The sequence below is a fragment of the Hydra viridissima genome, unplaced genomic scaffold, assembly GCF_058129835.1.
Source record: "Hydra viridissima isolate aposymbiotic clone 2 unplaced genomic scaffold, HvirCarnegie_v1 scaffold_4, whole genome shotgun sequence".
NCBI classification, from domain to species: Eukaryota; Metazoa; Cnidaria; class Hydrozoa; order Anthoathecata; family Hydridae; genus Hydra; species Hydra viridissima.
In genome coordinates, this window is record NW_028324303.1 from 3,981,202 (window position 1) to 4,004,037 (window position 22,836).

At 29.3% G+C, this 22,836-nt stretch overlaps 4 protein-coding genes across 6 annotated transcripts; all 4 read right to left on the minus strand.

Annotated features, from left to right (window-relative positions):
• Positions 1-1,195: 1,195 nt before the first annotated feature.
• On the minus strand, positions 1,196-5,503 carry LOC149889463 (uncharacterized). Its single transcript, XM_090086010.1, has 3 exons — positions 3,258-5,503; positions 2,851-3,104; positions 1,196-2,762 (listed from the first exon to the last, which is right to left on the minus strand). Exons 1-3 carry the CDS (start codon positions 3,945-3,947, stop codon positions 1,220-1,222), a joined length of 2,487 nt encoding a protein of 828 aa, XP_089942136.1. The 5' UTR covers positions 3,948-5,503; the 3' UTR covers positions 1,196-1,219.
• Positions 5,504-11,798: 6,295 nt separating this feature from the next.
• LOC145182793 (maleylacetoacetate isomerase-like) lies at positions 11,799-15,359 on the minus strand. 3 transcript variants are annotated; one of them, XM_090086038.1, is made up of 9 exons: positions 15,137-15,359; positions 14,508-14,562; positions 14,329-14,390; positions 13,909-14,121; positions 12,900-12,978; positions 12,651-12,703; positions 12,484-12,533; positions 12,150-12,278; positions 11,799-11,961 (listed from the first exon to the last, which is right to left on the minus strand). In XM_090086038.1, the coding sequence occupies exons 1-8, from the start codon at positions 15,143-15,145 to the stop codon at positions 12,152-12,154; spliced, it is 648 nt and encodes a 215-aa protein (XP_089942164.1). In that variant the 5' UTR covers positions 15,146-15,359; the 3' UTR covers positions 11,799-11,961; positions 12,150-12,151. The 3 variants fall into 3 exon arrangements, with proteins under 3 accessions (XP_089942164.1, XP_089942163.1, XP_089942162.1); XM_090086037.1 differs by having other exon boundaries at positions 12,108-12,278; XM_090086036.1 differs by lacking the exon at positions 11,799-11,961 and having other exon boundaries at positions 12,038-12,278.
• Positions 15,360-19,026: 3,667 nt separating this feature from the next.
• Positions 19,027-21,437, minus strand: LOC145183418 (zinc finger protein ubi-d4-like). The gene is made up of 7 exons (XM_080058760.2): positions 21,055-21,437; positions 20,678-20,874; positions 20,245-20,356; positions 19,891-20,157; positions 19,689-19,801; positions 19,391-19,472; positions 19,027-19,262 (listed from the first exon to the last, which is right to left on the minus strand). Exons 1-7 carry the CDS (start codon positions 21,353-21,355, stop codon positions 19,171-19,173), a joined length of 1,164 nt encoding a protein of 387 aa, XP_079914886.2. The 5' UTR covers positions 21,356-21,437; the 3' UTR covers positions 19,027-19,170.
• Positions 21,438-21,743: 306 nt separating this feature from the next.
• LOC145183697 (translation initiation factor eIF2B subunit alpha-like) lies at positions 21,744-22,750 on the minus strand. The gene has a single exon (XM_080059137.2). The coding sequence runs from the start codon at positions 22,695-22,697 to the stop codon at positions 21,777-21,779; it is 921 nt and encodes a 306-aa protein (XP_079915263.2). The 5' UTR covers positions 22,698-22,750; the 3' UTR covers positions 21,744-21,776.
• Positions 22,751-22,836: the final 86 nt, after the last annotated feature.

Genomic DNA, 22,836 nt, shown 5'->3' on the forward strand with positions numbered 1-22,836 from the left:
TGTAACATAATTTAAGAATAAAAAATTGTTCAATATCATAATAAAACATTCTATAAGATAAAAAAAAACTGTTCTATAATTTATAGAACAGGTTTTGACAACGATAAAAAATCAAATCAAACCTTTATAATCGACATTTTACTACCTTTTATTAAATCTTTTATCAGCAATTCAAAGTTTTTACTACTTGTACGCTGTTTATTTAAAAATATTTTTTCAAAATTCCTCAATTGTCTTTTAAAAGACAATTCAAACCTTTTAACTTGGATAATTACCTTCTAACTAAACTTATAAGTCTAGTTCGAAGGTAATTACCTTTATAATTATAGGTAATTACCTTTAAAATTATATTTTAACAAATGTGTTTCCTATCTTCTCTTACGCCATCTTTAAGAAGATAAAAATGTAAAATATTACGGTAGGTTTTTTAAAAGTTAGCAGAACTACGTTAATATTTCTTTGTTTTTTTACGTTGTCTTTTCGTTAGCTCAACGTTAGAATGTTACGTTAATATTTCTTTGTTTTTTTAACGTTGTGTCAACGTTAGCTCAACGTTAGAATATTACGTTAAAAAGATTACGTTTACACAACGTTACATTAACGTTAAGTTACGTAAAACGTAATTTTAACATAAATACAACGTAAATACTACGTTGTGTGCCGGCTGGGCATTAGGGTACAGCGAGAATTTTTTTTTCTTCTAAAAGCTTAAGAAAAGGTGTATTCTTATGTAAAATCAAATTTTAAATAGGGTTTCCTTAAAAAAATCTTTGATCGGAAAAAGTTTTGATACCCAAATTTTCACTTTTAGAAATTGCAAAATTTAGTAAAATCTTATTTGTCACATTTGTCCTTTATTATGCTTTACATGTCCTTCTTTTTCATTGCGATGAAATATTAAATGCAAATAATGTTTCTAGACCAATTGCAAGCTTTTTTGATACTTGTTTCAAAGTCATTATCTTGCATGAATCCTACCAGCAATGCAGATTCTGGACATTTCAGGGGAGAGGGTCTTCAATTTTCAATGAGGTTTCAATGATTAACAAATTTGCTTATAACAGTTGTTTTTTTTGTTTCATTAGAAACAAAGGTGGTGCCAGTGATGCGGTTTCCCCAAAAAACAGGAGGTCTATCCCATCTTAATCAAATAATAATTTGATAACACTACTATAACACTATTAAAAAAACAATAAATAAAACAACATATCTTTCAAATCTATTGACATTGAAAATTTATTAAAATTTCTTTCTTTGTTTTAAAAACAGGTAGCAACTCTCTATGTTGAGCTCTAGCTCTAATATATCCATCTCTTGCATCTGGTCCAACTACTGACATGGATGCTACTGTCACTTGTTTTACAGCACGCTCGGTACTTTGAGTATGAATTTTAGCAGAAGGAGTTATTAGAGGTGTCAATCTTAGCAATACCAACTTATCTTTAGTGAGCGAACAAGTAAAAACCGGTTCTTGTACTACACCATTTTCCCATTTGACTAGCTCTTGAAGAGTAGTTGCTTCAAAGTTCAGTTTAGGTATTTTTCTTGGTCTGATTCGCATGTCTCCAAGGATATTATTACCCCTTTGTTCCAAAATTCGGTCAACTGCAAAGTTGCGGTCTTCTGCATTATTACTAGATAATGAAGAGATTAATAAACTTTCATGGTTCGCATACCAAGCGCCTAACTGGATGTAGGGAGTCACAATTTCTCTTACTATAACAGGTTGATTTCTAAGAATTCTCAATTGAGTCAGAATGTGATTGGAAGCATCTTCAAGTCTGTCTTTAACTTTAATGTCAAAAAAAAGTTTAAAGTAAAATTGTAAACAAAATAATACAAGTAACTCAAGATTTTTCAAATTCTGATCAGTTAAGTCATGTTTCCTTGTCCACATAAAGACTATTCTCATGCCAGTAGTGAGCCATCTGGCATGACTTAAGGGGCCACATTGAATTTCTCTAAGATTAGGTGGCAATACACTGATCTTAACTGCTTTACATAACTTGTAGGTTTGTTTTTGATCTGTTGACGTATTTTTTAGTATTGTTTCTGGAATGTCAACAAAGCTCTCTCCCTCTGGAAGAGCTTTAAATTGAGGATTGTACTCCATTTTATTAAAATCAGCAAGACAATTTCCCACAGGACCTACAAAGCCAGTACTACATGATGTTAGTCCATCAATTCCTTCTATTAGGTGACGCAAAAATAACTCATTTGAATGAAGCATGCATATGGCCCAGTGGCATTTGTGACCTAACATCTTTTCAAGATGTGTTATAGCACCACCTTTCCAGCCAGTGTTAATTGAAGTACTATCAGCTCCAAGTACTAAACATGATTCAGTAAGATTATATTGTTGCAGCAAATTATAAACACCTTCAGCAATCTTTTTAGCTGGCTTATCTGAATGAGTATGTGCATTTGGAGTAAAATGACCAAGATATCGACCACCAGGTTCTATAGTCACAGTAATGTGTTGCTCTTTGATAATAATAGGATGTAGTTGTCCATTTGAATCATTTATCATCGCTCTTGTTGAATCTTTTCTTCCATCAAAGTAAATGCCAATATTATCTGCTTTTGGAAGATTAAAATTGTCATTATTCTTTGCTACTACCATGATTTTTTTTCTTGCTCTCGTCAACTTAGAAGGATCACAAGCAAGGTAAGAGTATTCAGGGGTGAGAAATCCTGCTTCAACTAAATCTTGCAGATAACTTGTAGCAATTGCTGCAGTTGCGGCAGGTGAAATCCCAAACCTATAAAATAAAACTAGTTTATATTTATTTTTATTAATTCATTATCCGAACTTTTGCTGCTCAACAAAATAATAATCTATATGATTACCTTATACTAGCCATTGCTGTGTTTTTTATTGACATAGTGTTTTTTCTTGACTTCTTTTCTAAAAATCGTGTTACAAGGAAAGCATAGACACCTAATTTATCCTTTAGAAGCCTTTCAACCAACAATTTAATTTCATTGTCTTGTTTTAAAGTAAAGTTAACATTAACTGGATTATAGTTGTCATTGAGTGAAATATCAGGAGAAATACTTTTTTGATATTCTTCATATAATTCTATATCTTGTTTTTCTGTGACCTAAAACCAAACTTTTACAAATATTATTTTTGTTTTATGTGTGTGTGTGTGTGTGTGTGTGTGTGTGTGTGTGTGTGTGTGTGTGTGTGTGTGTGTGTGTATAATTTGCTATATAAACAAAGAAAATATTTACTATTATGAAATTATATTTACCTCAAAGGATGCTTGATCATCTTGTAGTTTTTTCATTCTTTTCTCATAAGCTTTTTCGTCACTGATTTTTCTCTTATATTTTTTTCTAAGTTTCGTTGTCTCAATTTTATCAGCATGTCCCATTTGCATGTCAGACTTTTCACCTGTCTTATTTCTTTGACTGTATAACCACCTGAGCTCCATAGTTGGAATTTTTTTAGAAAAAATACAGGTGCAATTTATATGTGCTTTACTTTTACAATTTTGGGGGGAAGAACACCCAGACATATCATGTTCACACAGAAGAATCTTATGAGGACATTTTATGAGGTCCATTAGCTTATCTAACTTCAATATAAGTTCTTCTTTTACTTTTGCCTTAGTTCTTCCCCATGCAACGTTTTCTACTTTCTCCCAAAGGGTTTTAATTCTATAATAAAGTGATTTCTCACCAATAATAACTGGCTGTTGAAACTTAACATTTGCTTTTCTCCATTGAGCAAGAACAAATGGAATCAGATCGCTAGCAAGATCTTTGTTAGAATATTTATTATGGTGTAGATTGCATGTCATGCTTTTTTGTTCTTTTAGTAAAATCCCTTTTTGAATAACTGCTCTGTTTGTAGGCAGCTCACTAGGAATAAAATCTTTTCCAGGTCCAATAAAATCTGAAATTGCAGTGGTGGATGATCTAGTCTTAACTTTTGACATTTATGAATATCTCAATTAAATAACTAATAATGAATAAAATAGTAACAAACTTCGATCTTGTATAAAGCTTTTATACAGCGGAGAGCCAAGTAAAAATATCTTTTAAAATTAATTCGGCGCTGCGCTTATTAGGAGAGTTTATTACATAAAAACGGATTTTGTTTACTTTATAATAATTTAAATTTTTTTCATTTTAATAATCTGTAAATATGAAAATTTGGGTATCAAGACGTTTTCTTATCAAAAAGTGGTCCATAACAAACCTACCTTGAAATTTAATTTTACATAGGAATACACCTTTTCTTAAGCTTGAAATTTATTTTTTTCAAAAACATATAAATCTCACTGTACCCTACTGGGCATGTAAAACCTTTGATATTTTGCTATTGCAGTACCGTATTTTCCAGAAAAGAAAAAAAACGTGAAATTTTTGAAAACATATTAACAGCGGTATATTAACAAGAAATATAGTTTTCTAAATTTAATTTAAGAATAGAAGAAATAATTGTTTTGGACACAAAAGCAATTTCAAAGAAGATTATGTAAGAAATACACCGTCTATCGACACTCTCCTGTAATTAGTTACCGAATTTGAAAAGACTGATTTAGTAGAAGACGCCGAAACACAGATTGATTGAAAACATCGAGTGCCTAAGATTTCAATCAAGTGCCTAAATTTTTAAGTCTACCGATTTATAAATGTGTTGACGACGCAGATGATCAATAAAGTTGATAAACGCCATAAATAAACATAGCATATGAGAAAATAATAGATTTTTCAGTCAAAGAATTTAAATTTGTAAACAAAAATATTTACTAAGCACACCTTTGACGCGTAAGTTGCGCGCATATGCGTTCATGCGTGCGTAAGGTTTGGCTGCAAACGTAAAAGATAATTTTAATTAAAATTTTAGAATTTTCCAGCCAAAACACAACATCGCAAGTTTAAGTTAATAAAATCATTAACATGTAAGGGAGAGAGGGGGGCAGCTTAGAAAAAATGCATTTTTGAAGCGTTTTTTTATTTAAACTTAATAAAGCTAAATATTTTGTGAAGATAATATTTACTCTCGTTGTCACCTGTCTTTCCTGGCATTTGGCATAAACAAAATACTTGATTGATTTGTTTTTGAAAACAAATCATAAACATTTCGATGCAAGGTTTTAAGATTTTCCTGACCACGTTTCTTACTTGTGAAATGTTTAATGTTATTTATAAGAATGATTCATAACATTTACAATTAAGCAGAAAATGTCAATCATTGAGATAATTTTGTTTGAAAAAATTATCGTTTATTATTTTAAATACTGTTGGGGCAGTTTTGAATAAAATGAATCGAGCACCTTTGAACCGTTGCACTATGCGTCGCGCTGATAGAAAAAAAGGAAATAGCCTTATAACTAGAGAACTATTTAACATTTTGAAGTAATTTTTTTAACAAAGCATCAATTATGAGATATTGTTTGTTTATACATATATTTATAAAAAAAAGTCCGGTCTTTTTTAAAACCGGTTTCATTCCGGTTTTTTAGTTGGTTTATCCGGACTAATTCGATTTTTGATTAAAAAGATATAAAACCGATAGTTTTTGATATTTTAAACTCTAAATCTGATATATCAATTTATCTTTTTTAGGGGTTACAGGCATTTTTAGTCTCCAACTTATATTTTCATGTTAAATAAAAAAGGAAATAGCAGAAATATTTTATTATAAATAAAAGTGAAATAAATACTCCAGAAGTTCCATTCCCCTCAAATGCAGAATCAAGGTTCTGATGCTAAAATAGGTTTTTAACAATATGTGGCTATGAGAATAGCCTTTTTTTAAAAGTTGCTTATCAATTACAGCTGCATGGTTTAATGATGCTTCCTTGATTTCTTTTCTTAATATGAACCATTACTCTTTGACTTCCTAAAATTATTTAACAACAAACACTAAAATTTTAAAAAGTTTTGTTATTGTAAAAAATAGTATAGTTTAAGATATAAACTATTTATTATAGAATTTATCTATCAAATTCTAATTTTAACAATTTTACATTCAAGAAAAAACTGTATTCACTGTAATAAATGTATATAATTGAAATATAATTAAAATTTTCATTCTAAACATGTCTCAGCAATCTTTATGTGGAGCAAATTTAATATCTACAACAAGCCTTCAAGAATTGCACTATGCATCACTAAGTAGAAATAGGACTTTAGACACATCTTTGAGGAAAACAAAAACATGGCAAAATTGAGTCAATTTGAGGCCAATTGATGCAACTTTTCCTCAAACATAAAAGTTTGGGATTCTTATGCTTCAACTTTTCTAACAATTAGTTTTTTGTTTTTTTTTCAAGCATAAAAAAACATGCTGTGTTGATTATGTGAAAAGATCTCAAAAATATCAGATTGGTTACCACCAGCACCTAAAATGTATCATTAATAAAATTAAACGATAACATTAAATATTTAAATTTAAGATATACATAGCTTTCTCCAATATTTACCTTAAGAACAGTTATCAGCTTAATCTTCTTGCAATATAGCCTTAATACCTCTTGCATTTTGTTTTTCTTACAGTATAGGTACATATCAGATGTCATAAATAAATAATTAGCTGTATCCCTAGTATTTTCAGCAAAAGAAGTTAAACGTGCATGACGTACTCATGCAGTTTTGTTGGCTTTGTTCCTGGCTTCAATGGCACTCTCAGACAAAGAACCTATTGGATACTTAAAATATTTAATAAAAGAAACACCATGAACTACCATTCTATGCAAAGACTGTGACATTGGAATGGTTTTTAAAAACTGATCATTAGAAATGAGACCAAACAGACATTCAGATTTCTGCTTGAAAATTTTCACATCCGGTCTTGCTGTTGTACTATTCATATCAATGAGCAGGTCCCTAAATAGTTTCATCATAGTGGTATTCTTCCAGTCACAGATGGATTATTAAAGAATTTTCGTGTAACATTGCCAGTGTTGGATGTACAACTTCCCTTCCTGACAAAAGATACCCTTATTTTTAATTGTATTTTGAATAAGTGCTGGAGTTTTTTTTTTGTTTTCTATAAATTCTTGGCCATTTTTTGCTGCTATTTTTCTTCCTTGTTTCACTGCTGGAAGTTTGCAAGCAGTATTAAAAAAAAACTAACTCCATGCTGAATATCCACAATTGAAGATTTCAATATATTCCAAGTTTCAATATATTTTTGTCTGCATTTTTATCTTTATTCCAAATGGTTTCCAAATTAAACTCCTTAGGACTTGCTTGACATACATGACAGCACTGAGATGCAATATTTTTTAAAGCATTTTTGATACCACAGCATTAAGTGTTTTACCATCATTCATTGTGGTATAAATAGTTGACAAACTTGAATTTATAACAAAAGTATTGTCATGAAGTATAAGTTTACTTTTAATATTCTCTAAAGACAAAATTTCATTTTGTAAATGTTCAACATTCTCTTGAATAAAACTAGCAGTCTCTTTGGAAAAACAAAACATAAGATGACGGGTTGCATCTGGACTATTTGGATTACAATTTTTCCATAGTATCTTTTTTCCACTTCTAATCTCCAACAGTACAAACACTTTACTATACACAGTGTAATCATCCACACCTTTCTTCATAGTTACTGCATTCTGAAACTCAGATTGGTCACTCTGACCATCACCACTCACTTTGCAAATAACATGTTATCACGTTCCTCCTGTGCTAAAACTTTAATAGAATTATCTTCATACTCCAAAAGATACTCAAACTCTCTAGAAACTGAATGTTTGATCATATTGAAGAGACTATATTTTACTTCAGTTTCTGAATATTTCACCTGCTCTGGAAATGTATGTGTTAAAAGTTGACGATGAGTGAATCAAGCCATTTTGATAATTTATAAAAACCATCGCAAGGTAAAACTGAATCAAATAAAAACTTACCGTATGTTATTGAACTTCGGAATTTTCATTTACTTTACAGAATTTAGTCGGTTTTTAATAAAACTCACAGTAGTAAAAATGATTTTAAAGCATGAGGTCACAGAGGTCGCCTCAATTTTTTTGCATGGCAGTAAAGTCGATTTGCAGTAGCTATATTTTATTTAAAAAAAACGAGGCGACCTCTGTGACCACATGCTTAAATTAATCAATGTTTAAGAAATCAAAAAATCAGCAAAAAAATGCTATTCAAAAACCTTTTTTTTCTATTTCTTGTTTTACATTCAATTAAATACATTATTATTTTAATTTCGCATAAAAAAAATATAGAAATTCTACACTTATCATATATTTTGAAAGGATTTTAACAAAAAAGCGAGTTTTTTAAAACCTTAAAAAAACCCTTAAGATGTCAAAAGTTTAAAAAAACTAAAAATGATTTTTTTTTTATAGAGAATTAAAAATTGAATGCAAAAAGAAAAAACTTAAAAAGTTTAAATATGAAAAATCACTAAAAAATATGTACAAAATCCTATTTCCGCTTAGCGATGCATAGTGCGTTGTTTAAACTTCTCGCACTTTATTGCTTGATTATTACAGCCTGAATTTTGATTATCTAATATCAAAAATGGTTCAAAATTATAAAAAAAAGAGAATGATAAAAATCATAGAGGAAGATGTTAATAACGTTGTTCTCCAAGTTGCAAATGGATCAATGAGGCCAAGCGAAGCTGCTAAAACTTATGATATAAAACGTAATACTTCACATTACAGAATAAAGAAGTATAAAAATTTGTTATCTAAGACCCAGTTTGGTTTGACAACTAAATATGCTGTCGCACAAGTATTTAACAAAGATGAGGAACTAATGTTAAGAGACTACCTAATAAAAAACTCTAAAATGAATTAATGCTTAACATATAAGCAACCAAAAAAATTAGCAACTCCATTATGATATTAAACTTTGCAAATGTCCAAGTAAATGGATGGAAAATAAACAAGCTGGTATAGAGTGGTTGAAGGGCTTTATGAAACGTCACCAAGAACTTTCTCTTAGAGAACCTGAAAATAAAAGTTTATCTCGTTCAACAAGTTTCAATCAGCACAAAGTAAATCAGTTTTTTGATAACTATGAAAAAGTTTTAAAAAAACATAATTTCACTTCTGATAGAACTTATAATATCAACGAAACCAGCATTATGACATTAGTACAAGTACCCCATACTATAGCATCACGTGGAACAAAACAAGTAGGACAGTGTGTGTCTGCTGAACGTGGACACCTAACTACTATGTGTGGTTTAGGAAATACCATAGGAAATTTCATTCCACCTGTCTTCATATTTCCAAGAGCACGGTTTTATGACACCATGATGAAAGGAGTATCGCCTGGTTGAATTGGTTATGCAAACAACCCAACAAGTGGCTGGATGACAGCGCCATTGTTTTTAAAGGTTCTAGAACATATAAAAAAACTAGTTAGATGTTCGAAAGAGGATCCTGTTTTACTCTTAATGGATATTCATGAAAGCCATAGTACATCAGATGCCTTCAATTATTGTTGTGAAAACGGAATGGTACTTTTAACATTTCTTCCTCACTGAACTCATAGAATGAAAAATTTGGATGTAGCAGTTAATAGTCCTTTCAAGCAAAAACTGTCTATCTCTCAGAATGATTGGCTTTTATTCAATCCAGGAAAAACCATAACAATACATGATTTAGTTCGCTTAGTGACACCAGCATATACTACAACATATATTGCCCTCTGAAAGAAACATTTAGTATAGCTAGCTTTGATAATTCACATCAAATTCCTATTACACCTGAAGGCATAGTTATGCAAAAACAAGATTGTATGATTGATTGTAAGGATAACGAGCAAAAAATTACAAGCAATGCCTTACAATCACAGCACGCAATAACACCTGAATCAGTAAGACCATATCCAAAAGATCTACCTCGTAAAAAAACTAAAAAAGGCAGAAAAAGTGGGAAATCTAAGATACTTACTGACACAAAGAAGAAATAAAAAAAGTGTTATCTTTTACGCAAAGCAAGACTTGAAACATCATCAGAAATTAAAAAACAAGAAACTTCCAAAATTAGAACCTTAAAAAATCAAGCTAAAACAAAAAAATACTTTAATCCATGTTGAGTTATCTTAACTTTTATTTATTCTGATTTTTTACAGTTTTTTTTTGAAAGTTAAGATTTTGTTCCTTGTAAGGATGCTTTTAAAAATTACGAGGTTTATTATATATACATATATATTTTTTATTACGTTTTTGGAGTGTAAGATTTTAATAAGATCAGTGGATGCTTTAATATTTTTACATAACCCTTGTTTTATCGATTGCTACTAATAGAAACTTAAAATGGATAGACCATTTCCATTTACTGGTGTAATTGGGTTTTCTTAAGTTTAAGGTTTAGTTTTGTAAACTTTTTTTTTTTTTGAGTTACTTCTATTTACAGCTTAAATAGCTTTATATAACTTTTGTTTGATCAACTCTTTAGAGTGATTATAAGATTGTTCAAAAAAAAAAAAGAAAAAAAAAAAAGTAAATCAATGTTCTATAGAAGAAAAAAAAAGTAATCTCAAGTTATTTCCATTTCCTTGAAATAATTCAAAGCTGCCCCGGGTGTGTTCAAAGCTACCTCAGGTTGGGGCAGTTTTGAACATTTTCACGTGTGTTAGAGAAATGGGAATTCTGACTTAATATATAGCTCAGAATTTATTAAAACACTGCAATTTTATTCCTTAATCATTGTTTTGACTTTTCAGAAGAAAAAAAGTGGTTAGAATAATTAAAATAATGATTTATAGATAAAAGTTTAAAAAATGTTCAAAGCTGCCCCCCTCTACCCTATCAGAAGCATTTCAGTACTTTATGCTATTTTTCACTTTACACTGTTTAACATTTTATGTTATTATTTCTTTGACAATTCTCAAATTAAGTTTCCTATAATGTTTAAGTAAATAATATCACGTGTATCTTACAAGAAATACTGAAGTTGTTAAGTAAAGCCATTTCAAATGTGTAGTACTTATCGAATAATAAATCATTATTCAAAATTGACAATAAACATTTTAACAAACTTTTAAGTAGAATACGATGACAAAACTATGTTTCTTGAAACTATATTTGATATACAAAAACAAGTTATACAAGCAAAAAACTCAAGTTCAAGAAATACAAAGGTCAATGAGACCATAAAAACCTTGTTTTCCGCCATTTTCATTTATTTTGATATAATAAACCACTGTTAAAAAATGGCGGAAAGCAAGGTTTGTATGACTTCATTGACATTGGTATTTCTTCAATAACTCCCTATACCGGAGGTGACCGCAGCAATCCCTTAATATTCTAAGAGTAAAAATATTAATTAACTGAATAAAATACACATCTCCTTAGAACCCGGTGGAACATTTTTTAGCTGATATTTAAAACAAAAAAATATGCATATATTCTATTTTATTTTAGAAAATTCTTCTAATTTGAACAAAAAAAAAGTCAGATTGAATTTTTTTTTTCAATATATTTGAAACATATAAAGTCAAAAGATTATTTTAAAAGTAAATATAGAGTTTTATTTAGATTAAAAAGTTTCCATTTTAACGAAAAAAAATCTCTTATTTTTTAGATTTCTTTGAAAACAATACATTTTTAAACTTTTTTTAACTATAACATGTAAGTTTTAAGAAATAACTGTTTTTACTTTTTATATAATCATTATAATTTAATAGTATTAAAAAAAGGGCAGTATATTTACAAAAACGTTGTGATGGGTTTATTGCCATTTGTTTGTTGTTTTGAGTCATTGGGCAACATTCACTACAGTACAATTTAAAGTTACTTTCCTTTGCAATGATGAACTTCATGGGCAGGTAACACTTCGTGTTGGAAAAACCAATCAGGATCAATGTATTTATTCATAAATACAATATTGCATTTATTTAAAAATACATGTCATTTTATTCAAAAATACAAACTGAACCATGTGGCTGTGTGGTTTGTAGAAGAATTTAGACTTGATCCAGACTTCTTTTGGTTGTGAGTTACTAACATCATTTTTCCTGTCACAAGATTTAAAATCAAATATGATAACTATAACAAGAACCTTTTAACCTCTCAAGAAAATTTCAAGAAAACTTCAAGAATCTTTCAAGAATTTTTCAAGAACATTTCAAAATATTACAAAAAGTTAAATGTATAAAAAGACCTTCAAAATACAAAAGACAATATTTAAACTTTTAAACAAAACTGTTAAGTTTTAAGATCAGCAGGACAGTCCGGCTGGTTGCTCCAATGTGCGGCTTTAAAAGCAGGGTGATCACTGAGTTCTTCGTTGATTCGAGATATAATTGGAAACTGACTCATATCAACTTTAAATCTAAATATTTGCAAGAAAAAAAAAATGCAGTTTTTATAAAATGATACTCGTAACAACGTTAATATTAAATAGTTAAATAAAAATAAATATAACTTATTAAGTTATATTAATTATAATTTAATTAACAATTTAGACAGCAGTTTAGTCTTAAATGTGGAATAAAAATAACAGGTTTTATCTTTTTCTTTTCTCTTCAAAATCATACCTGTGTGCATTATAAACTTGTGGTACTAAACACAAGTCAACCATGGTAATCTGCAAGAGGAAAGTTCCTTTAATTTGATAAACAAGAAAGCAATATTTTGACATCACATACAAGTTCTTAAGTAATCACTTGAGTAATTTCAAATCTAATCAATAAAAGCAGTTTACTTCATCACCATAGCAATACTTCCCAGCATACTTTTCTAATGATAGTTCTAAAGCTGAAATACAAAACAATTTTTTAGAAACATTTAAAAGGATTTGCAAAAAATTTAATAAATGATTTAAAATCTTAAAACATAAATAGAATATTGAAGAATTGCTTCTGTTATATTCTATTTTTTTCTGTAAATTTATACAGCTATTAAATTTTAACATAAGTTTGAAAAAAAAAAAAAAAAAAAAAAAGGTAAAAACCTTTGAATCCTTTCTCAATTACCCAATGTGCTAAATCCAATTTCTTTTCATCTCCCACAAAGTTTAAGACAGACAAATTCTGAAAAATAAACTCTTTTACTACTATACCAATAAAAAAAAGGTACAGAGATTTTGTAAATTTATTAATTAAAACAGCCAAAGTTATGCTTAACACTAACATCATTTAAAATTTAAATGCAAGGTTCAGCTACATTGCCTTTAATAAAATAGTTAAAATAAAAACTGTTCTAAAATAATTCTTGTCAAACCTTCAAAATGAATGATTTTTTTTAAAAAAACAAAACCTTTGAAATGATTAAGTTGAAAAACTTTTAAATAGCAACTTGGGGCTTTAAAGTTACATACTGATAATTAATTGGGGCTTTTGATCAGTCAATTTGAGTACTTAACCTTATGCTGTACCCATTGAATTTTTTATTATTTTACTATATTATATTTTTAAAGTCTTAAAAACACACAAAAACATTGAATTCCACTAAAGGTTTTATACACATTGTGAAAGTTTTTTCCCTGAGTTTCCCAAAATATGTTTTTCCCTGAATGTGACAGAAAAGCTTTCTTTATATATTTTATAGTAGCTAAAAATTTGTTACATTTTTCAACCTCTAAGTTTTTATTTTTTTAACCACAGGGAACAGTGGAAAATGCATTGCTCTCTCTTTTAGATTTATTAAACGTTTTTAACTTTTTATTTGATAAAATATCATGATGAAAAGAATAGAGATATAATAGCATGTAAAGATACTGCAAACACTCTATTAAGTTGAGTTTTCATAAAACTGATTTAGAAACCATTTTGCTTTAAAATATAACTGTATAACCTGCACTTGTTGAAGACTAACTTTGTTATTATTGAATGCTGGATTCATTCACAAACAATTAATTATATATAACAATTAATTATGTAATCATTGAAGTATAAGATAGTTTACTTTACACTAAAGTTGTTATTTAGAGGTAATAACTATACAGTATTAAAAATGTTTACTTGAATAGGCTGTATATCAGCTACAATCAACAAAACCATTGCACGAATTTCACAACGCTTAACTGGATCATTGTGAGGGAAGAAAGGATGGACATCTGGGTAAGCTTCATCTAAGTATTCCATGATAGCAAGTGATTGAGAAAGACTATGACCACCAATGACTAAGGTAGGGATAGAGCCTTGAAAATTAATTCTTCTAAATTCATCACTTTTCTGAAAAACAATCAGAAATCCACTTAACTAGATAATCTTTAGAAAGTTTAAATCTAAAACTGTTACCTATTAAAGTTTTCATGAAGCAACCTTATACAACTTTTAAATTTTAAAAAGTGCTTCACACCTTTATCCAAGTGATCTATTGTACAAACTCAAACTTGTTTAAAAACAAACATATTTTTATCTTTTACAAACTATTACAACCTGCTCTCCCTTCAGCAGATTGATTGCTTTGTATTCATACTCCACACCTTTCAGGGCTAGAGCTAATAAAAATACAAAAATTAACTTACTACTGTTTTAAGTCAACATATTATTTAGTGGGGGAAGTTGAATAGAGGAAGTAAGAGAGGATTGTGATAATGATATAATATCAGACATACCTATTCTAACTCTCCAAGAGCAACTACTTCTAAAATATGAATACAATACCGGAATCTAAAAGCATGTTCAAACCAAATAGTTAAATCAGAACTAATAAAATATGTTATGAGTGGCACAAGAGTCACAAATACTATTTAAAATTTGAATATGGCTTGACAACTGATTTAAAACCTTTTGCTTCAGATAACTAAAATGAATTAAATAAAAAATACTAATGGAGAAACTGCCATTTATTTCAAAGTTAAACAACTAGCATCTAAAAACGCATACTTTTCTCAATCTGACAATTTGAAAAATGGGGCAGTTTTTAATTTTAAAATGCTCAAGTGACAGGGTTAACCTGTATATCCATATAAAGTATAATGTATTCATACGTTTTGGGAAGTTAGGAGAAAAGAACTTCATTATATTAGTTGTCAAATAGTTTGTTGGTCAAAGAATTCAACAATAGATATCATCACAAGAAAACACACACACACAGATATATGTATATATATATATATATATATATATATATATATATATATATATATATATATATATATATATATATATATATATATATATATATATATATATATATATATATATATATATATATATATATATATGCATGTATAACTCATACCTTTGACATGACTAATTATTTTCTTAAAAGCAGAGTTGATAAAGGCCTCCTAGTGCCAAAGTTACTTTCTGCCGTTAGGCCGACTTTTTTGGGAGGCGGAAGCCATTGACGGCTGCCCCCCTAAGATTTTTTTTGTAGAATGTTATAGGTTCCACCTCCACTGGCTTCCGCCTTCTAATTGGCGGCATCTGCCAAAATTTTTCTTTGAAAGGCAGAATACTTAGGAGGCCGCTGCCAAATAGGTAGAAGCCACTGGTGGCCGGGTCAGAAATTGTTTTGGAGGCATGATGATTTGGAGACCGCATCCAAAGGTTTCTGCCTCCAAACTAGCAGCGAGCTCTATACTGGAGGTGGTATTTTTGCCTCCCGCCGCCAGAAGAAATGCAAACAAAGGGTATTGCCAGGTAGGGGAAAAAAAAGCAGGAGTTTTTGATGGTCGATAAATTCTCTATATTAAAAGTGATTAAGAATTTAAAACAATCGACAGCAAGGAGAAAACAGCAAGGTTGTCATTTTTGGCTGTTGTAAAAAGCTTTCTTGAGAAAAAAAAAAAAAAACTCTGGAGATTTAATTGTTAGAAAGTTGAAAGTCTTTTATACTCTTAGATGCGAAATGAGTATAAAGCTTCATTTTATAAATAGTCATCTTAACTAGTTTCCTGGTCAAAATGACTATTTAAAGGAGATCGGTAACATCAAGATTTTAAGAAAATGGATGATCAATATCAAGGATATTTGAAAAAACACATGATGGTAGACTACTGTTGGAGCATCAAGCAAGCTGACTAAAGAGAACTTTACTAACGAAAGAGCTGCAAGCGAGTTTCTTCCCGATTGAATATTTATGAGTTAACGATTAGTTTGGAATTCTTTTCAAAATTAAATTTTACGTTACTTTTTTATAAATTTATAAAAAGTTTGAGACTTTGATAGGATGATGTTTATGCTATAAGAAGTTTGTTTTAAACTTATTATTGACTTTTTTTTCATCTTTTAACTTCTAATTAATTTATTTCTAACTTAATTTCTAATTAACTTAATTTGATTAAAAAATAAAATCTTTCCAAATATACTCTAAAATTTCCAAATGAGTTTCAAATTCAGAACTAATTCGGAAAAAATATGTTAACTACTTAAAACTTGCACAAAAAAAAAATTACAAAAAATCAGACTTGAAGTCAGCGTATCAAAGTTAGGTAAGTACAAGTGTCAAAATTAATGCAATAAATTTTTTGTTTGCTTGTGCTATTTTATAACAAAAGTTTATTACTTTTCTGCGTGTTTAAAAACAAGATTTAAAGCTTCGGTTTTGTTTTTCGGTTTTATGTTCCATTTTAAAACAAGTAACATTACCGTGGTGTAACAAAGTCCTATGCTTTAAGAAATGACAAAATTCGTATATATAAAAGAAACATTTAGAGAAGAAAATTTAGTTATTTTAACTAACTAGATAAATAGTTTAAAAAAACTAATTTATTTTCCCCAAATGTTTATTTTATATATACGAAATTTGCCATTTCTTAAATTAGGACTGTCTTAAAGCATAGGACTTTGTTAGGTCACACCACGGTAAGTACAATCTTTTTATATATATATATGATTAATGTAATAAAGAGAATTTTAGTTCGTCAAGCAAACCCTAATTTTGTCTATCTACTAAAATCGCGTTTAATGTTTCATCCGAAAGTCGAGTTCTCAAATGAGTGTAGACCATTGCAAAACTACTAAAATCTCGTTTAACTTTGACCTGAGAAAATGCTGCACCAAAAACAACTTGAAAAATATTGTAAAGTTCCTTCCAATTAGGATCATCACGTTTTAAATGCAAATACTTAATAATATTAAAACTTTGATTGACACCAATACGTGGCTCACTATATGCAATATTTCTTATTTGCTGATGAATTCTTGTGTTTTGTATGACATGTATGCTTTGACGTTGACCTCCTCCTGAAAGGAGAGAAAGGAGAGATATCAACTTTTCTTTAAAACTTAACTCTTTGACCTTAAATCAATAAGAGGATGAATTTCGTTTGATTTTTGAAAAAGTAAATGAAAGAAGCATATAATGCTCTATGACGAAAACTATCAATACCAAGCTAGTTAATAGTATTGAACTTTTATTGATGCAGTGTGGAAAATCTTGATTTTTTTAGTTGAACAAAAACTTTTATTGATGCATTGTGTGAAATTTTGATTTTTTTAGTATAATTAAACAAAACAAAATTTATTTTATGAACCACTTGATTTCAAATATAGGTTAAATATTAACTATTGAATGATAATGAAATCTCTACCTGAAAGTTGAGTCAAACATTCTTCATCTCGTACATTTTAAAGCTGTCGAGCAATTTCAGCACATTATCGTTGTGAGTTTATAAAATGATGAATCTTAAGTAGATGATCTACTCCACGACTTCTCAATAAATCGTTGAAAACTTCATGACTAGCAAGCACTATTCCATGCAAAACGAGGATCCAATAAGAGTGCAGTGATTAAAGCATCACATTCAAAAAATTATTGTGAACGTAAATTTAAAGCTTTCAGAAGTTTAGATGTGAAATTATTTTGTCGATCGGCAATCTTTTCTAAATTCATCACCATTCTCATCCATCGTAAAACGAAATCCGACATGGTATGGTCTGATCTTTGAAAATTGCATAAAATATCGGCTCAAATGTTCCTACATATTCCTCAATAAACTTCCAGGTTTCATCATTTAATCTTACCTTGCAGTTATTTCGATTAGTCCCGATTTGTTCATATATCACGAGTTTTTCAAATATGTTTGATACCATAATTTAACTACTACTCCATCTCGGACCAATATCTTTGCGTGGTCTCTTAAGATCAGCAAAAATTGCATTATTTAGGCGCTTGTGTATTTCTAATAAATTTTGTTATTTCAGCTTCAAATGGCTTTTGTTACCTCTTTTGCAGCTAATTGGCAACCATATCCCAACCATACGCTCCACAAAACATTTTGGTGCAGGTTACACTAATATTGTTTTCTAAGACATTTATTTTTCTACCTTGTTCTTGAGTATGTGATAGCCTCTCGATCGCAACATCTGTAATTTCAGAATTTTCAACTTCTTTAAAATTGACTCGGTCAAGCAGATCGAAATCAATCAAACTTGTACTTTCTAAATAAATTCATTACAAATGATCATTTGATTTTGCAATTCTTTGATAGCATCAGAAGTTTTAATCATGTTTTTTTACCTTGAGTTTTTTACCAAGTTGAGTTCGGAATCAAGGTAAAAAAAACACGATTAAAACTTCTGAATTTGAATTTATTGAGAAAGTACAAGTAGAAAGTCACCTGCTTTCGCAATCAGAGTAGTTAGCTGATAAGCTAATAATAATAATAATAATAATAATAATAATAATAATAATAATAATAATAGTAATAATAATAATAATAACAATAATAATAACAATAACAACAACAACAACAATAATAATAATAATAATAATAATAATAACAATAACGAAATACCAATTCTAATAATAAAACTTACAAATATTAAGAACCTTATTTTATTATAGATTAAATGATTTGATTGCGACACTTAAAAATTTCATTTATCGGTTTTTAAGGGCGAGTTTTGGAAATGACTAATAGTTACTGCAAATCCAGGAAGTATTTTACTTTGGAAGCATTTAGCACCAAACTATTAGAACTAAGTACATTAACTGATGAAGGGAATAATGGTGTATAATAGAGCGCATGTTCTAAATGCTGCTAAATGGAGAAAAATCAAAACATTTTTTGAACTGAAGAGTTTAATCAAAGTTTTAGACAAATTGATTCACTTAACACATCGATATACATTAAAATCACTAGTTCTAACCCTATCCATTCCAACCAAGACAAAAGTAATGGATTTTGGATTGGCAAAATGCTTTTAACTTATAAATTAAAAATTTCGTATTTACAAAGCTACAAAAATGTCCGTGCTTCGTTTGAGGTAGCTGTGTGTAGCAATAAAAATTTCAACAAATGCATGTAAAAAAAAAAAAAGACAATGTTATGTTAAATCCATGTGCTCAGGAAGAACCGCGACTTTGCGCACATCTTCCCCTTTAACTCGAGCTTCACATAACTGACACTGCCAAATGCCTAAAATATAACATTTATGAAAGACCAGATTTAAAAAAAACTAAAAAAAAAAAAAAAATCTCGTGCATAAATTAATTTTTAATTAAATAAACTTAGTCTTATTAAGAAAATACAAAATAAATTTAAACCTTCTGGAGGCTCAGAGATCGAAGGAACTAAACAATACATATGATAACCACGGTCACAATTATCGCAGAATAGTAGCTGGTCCTAAAAAAAAAAAGTTTTGTTATAAGCTAGACTGGAGTTTTACGTTTGAATTTTGCGATAAGTTGCTTTTATATTGCGCTTGTGGATGATTCTAAAGTGTTGCGTTTACTGCAAAAATATGCAACAGAAAAATTGAACCTAGTCAGGTAATGCTTTTATTAATAAACCCTGTGAAGAGGAAAACTATTTCTTTGGATACAAATTTCAAATACTAACATCATTATCGGAAGTCCCGCATAAACAACAGCATTTGCATTCAATACATTGCCATTTGTATTTCTTTACTTGCGTTGCTAGGTTCTCATCAAACTGTAAACATGAGGGATGACCTTTGAAGAAAAAGAAAGGAACATTTACAATTACCTGAGATCATTTTAAAATTTTGAACAATCGTTTAAATGTTAATTATGTTAATTACCTGAACGTCCACAATCAGAACATGATATCAGCTCTTCAGAAGTTCCACTTTTTTTATTTTCGTCAATATTTCCGAGGCAGAAGTCACAATAAGAACTTGGTGGTGTTCCTTTCTGACGTTTTGCTCCTGTAACATGATCAGCTGGTGGTCGGTCTACTATCTGGGACTCAGCAATAACATCGTTAGCTGTAAAATCTTCAACCTCGTGGTTAAAGTGTTCATAATGATAACGAAGACCTTGTTGGTTTTTATAACGTTTACTACAAACTAAAAAGAAATTTTAAAAACATAAGTATCACCAACTTTTTGTTGATTGCAAATTTCTTTATATTCACCACTATTTAAATAACTCACTTTGACATCCATATGGTCGTTTTCTTTCTTCACCAACAAGTCTGCTTATCTCATCTTTAGTTAGAATTGGAACCTTTTCAGCAAGTTTCATGGCAAGAGCATTTTTTCTGCCCTATTTGTTGTCATAGAAAAGAAAAGTTTCCAAATTCATCAAAATACTTAAAAATCTTATACCACTTTATAACTTAGCAACAAAAAATTGATGTTATAACATATTATCCATCTTATTTAGAAATTAAACCAAATAAAAATATTTGACTTCAAGTTTTAACTCAAAAAAAAAAAAAAAAAAAATCATTGAGATATAGGGCCTAAAATAATTGTATCAATTCAAAGGACTTCTGTGTTATGATATTTTTAAGTTAAGTTAAAAATAATGTGTGGAAAAAGATAAAGTTAAAAGGATCAAGGAAACCAGGTAAAAATTTATTACCTTTAATTTATTCTTACGCTTTTTTTTCCTCACAAACTCATCATCACTATCAAATTCAGAATCAAATGCTTCTTCCCCATAATAATCTTGGTCAATATTTCCAATAGCTAAACTGTTCACAGGAGTTGAAGGTACAAGAAATGCTTCCCTTGAAAATGTGCTGGAATCATCTCCAAATAGCATTGATTTGTCAAAATCTGTTTAAAATTTACATTAAATATAAAAAATTACAAATACAAAACATTAATTGCAAAATACAAGTTTTTTTTTTAAAAATAAAAATTATTATTCTTTATAAAAACGACTCAATAATTAACTAACTAGAAAGGATAAATATTAAAGGATTCAATTTCAATAAAAAATTATTAGCGTAATACCATGGTGTTCAATGCTCTCTATTGGCTTCGGTTTCTCCATCTGTTTTGAAGAACCTGTGAAGTCAGGTCTGCGCTTTACCCTCCATCGCCTTGAAGGATAACTGTAAACCTGTCCTTCCCTTAAAGGTGCACAACGCTGAACTCTACTTACCCAAAGATGACAATCTTGCTGAGCTAAACCAGTTTGGCTATCAATATATGGCATGCGTAAGCGTCTTTCAAGCAGCAGTTTAGAGTTGTATGCATGGACTTGATCCATTGCCTCTTTGTACACTACCTCATTTGAACCAGTTACATTCATCTTTTTGAAATAATTATTTTTATCTTAAAATTATAATTTTGTATTGCTCGGATTCCTACAAAAAAAAATTATGCACTTAAAATTAAGAAACAAAAAAAAATTTTAAATGACATTGAATAGAAAACTAAAACAGAGATCTGCTTATTAGAGTTTTCTATTGACTACAAAGTATAAAATCTTCTGATAATGTGAGCATTTTTCAATTCTATTAAGGAAAACAATGACTTATTAAATAACTATAATAAAACTTTAAAAAAAATTGTTTTTAAAAAAGAAAAAAATAATAATAATAATAAAAAATACTTGTCAAATTTCAACTGTTCATTTTCTGAACTGTAAAATTTTAATAGGAATGTAACAAACACATAAAACCAAAACGGAACCAAAGTTGAATCAAAAAATTAACTTTGTTTTTAAAAATTTACATATATAACTTAATTAATTCATCGCTAACAGCAGATGGTGTCAAAATGCCTAAATCTGTAAATAGCAGAGTGATGTAAGATGGAGGTGTGTAATCAGTCATTGGGTGATGATCGTCATCATCACTTGATTTGTATTTGAAATTGTTAGGAATATCTTTCTGTTTTAACGGATATTCACGTAAAAACTTAAAACTTTCAGCAGCAACATAAACTGGCTTGTTCATTGCCTTTGCTACCACAGCTATCTGAAAACTGCCTACTTTGTTTATTATTCCGCCACTCTCAACCACAGCTTCAGCACCAAGTAAAACCATATTAACTCGTTCCATAATATAACCAACAGCAGAATCAAGAACCACAATACATGATATACCATGTTTTTTTAAAATACGATGGGTCTCCCAACCTTGTTTGTTTGGCATTGATTCAGTGCAATATACAGTGAAACGCTTATTCTGTGAAGATGCCTCAATAAGCAGCTGAATCACCACTTTAGACTGTGCATGTGTTAAAATAACAGAACCATCTTTAATAAATTGTTGGCTTAAGCATGCAATTTTCTTTCTAGAATTAACAGCTTCATTTAAAAACAAAAGCCCACGTTCCACTAGGACCTGCTTAGTTTTAGAAAAATCTTTTGACAAGAGAACATCATGGCTTGTCAAAGTTATAAAACGCAGGAGCAATTCACAGCCAGATGTAATAGAAGTTACTGAATTTAAATTTACTGAATTTAAGTTTTCTTTAAGGTGATCAATTACAATTTTTAAGTCACCATCCAAACCTTGCATAGTTTCAGCTTTTGATACTTCTATAACATGGATTAAAGTTTTAATTGCGGCAAGTGAAATAGACAAGTCAGGATCTTCTTGAATATAACTTTGGAAGATACTAACAGACTCATCTGTTAATCCCATTTTTAACTATAACCTTCAAAACAAATAAAAGAGCAGTAAATTTATATTTATTTTCATTTTTAAACTGATATCTTTAGGATCAAAAATAAAAAATTATGAAAAAATTATTACAGGTCTTTTGACAAAGAAAAAATTGTTT

Bases quoted from the DNA above. Each gene is read 5' to 3' on its own strand.
- LOC145183418 (XM_080058760.2), bottom strand. From the start codon at position 21,355: ATGAATGTAACTGGTTCAAATGAGGTAGTGTACAAAGAGGCAATGGAT. The intron at 19,473-19,688 runs GTTAGTATTTGA...TTTTTTTTTTAG, and splicing joins GCGGGACTTCCGATAATGAT to GACCAGCTACTATTCTGCGA. The intron at 19,263-19,390 runs GTTTAAATTTAT...GTTATATTTTAG, and splicing joins GATCTCTGAGCCTCCAGAAG to GCATTTGGCAGTGTCAGTTA.
- LOC149889463 (XM_090086010.1), bottom strand. From the start codon at position 3,947: ATGTCAAAAGTTAAGACTAGATCATCCACCACTGCAATTTCAGATTTT. The intron at 3,105-3,257 runs GTAAATATAATT...GTTTGGTTTTAG, and splicing joins ATGATCAAGCATCCTTTGAG to GTCACAGAAAAACAAGATAT. The intron at 2,763-2,850 runs GTAATCATATAG...TTTATTTTATAG, and splicing joins ACAGCAATGGCTAGTATAAG to GTTTGGGATTTCACCTGCCG.
- LOC145183697 (XM_080059137.2), bottom strand. From the start codon at position 22,697: ATGGGATTAACAGATGAGTCTGTTAGTATCTTCCAAAGTTATATTCAA.
- LOC145182793 (XM_090086038.1), bottom strand. The intron at 12,979-13,908 runs GTAAACATTTTT...TTTATTTTTCAG, and splicing joins CTGATATACAGCCTATTCAA to AATTTGTCTGTCTTAAACTT. The intron at 12,704-12,899 runs GTTTTTACCTTT...TTTGTATTTCAG, and splicing joins AATTGAGAAAGGATTCAAAG to CTTTAGAACTATCATTAGAA.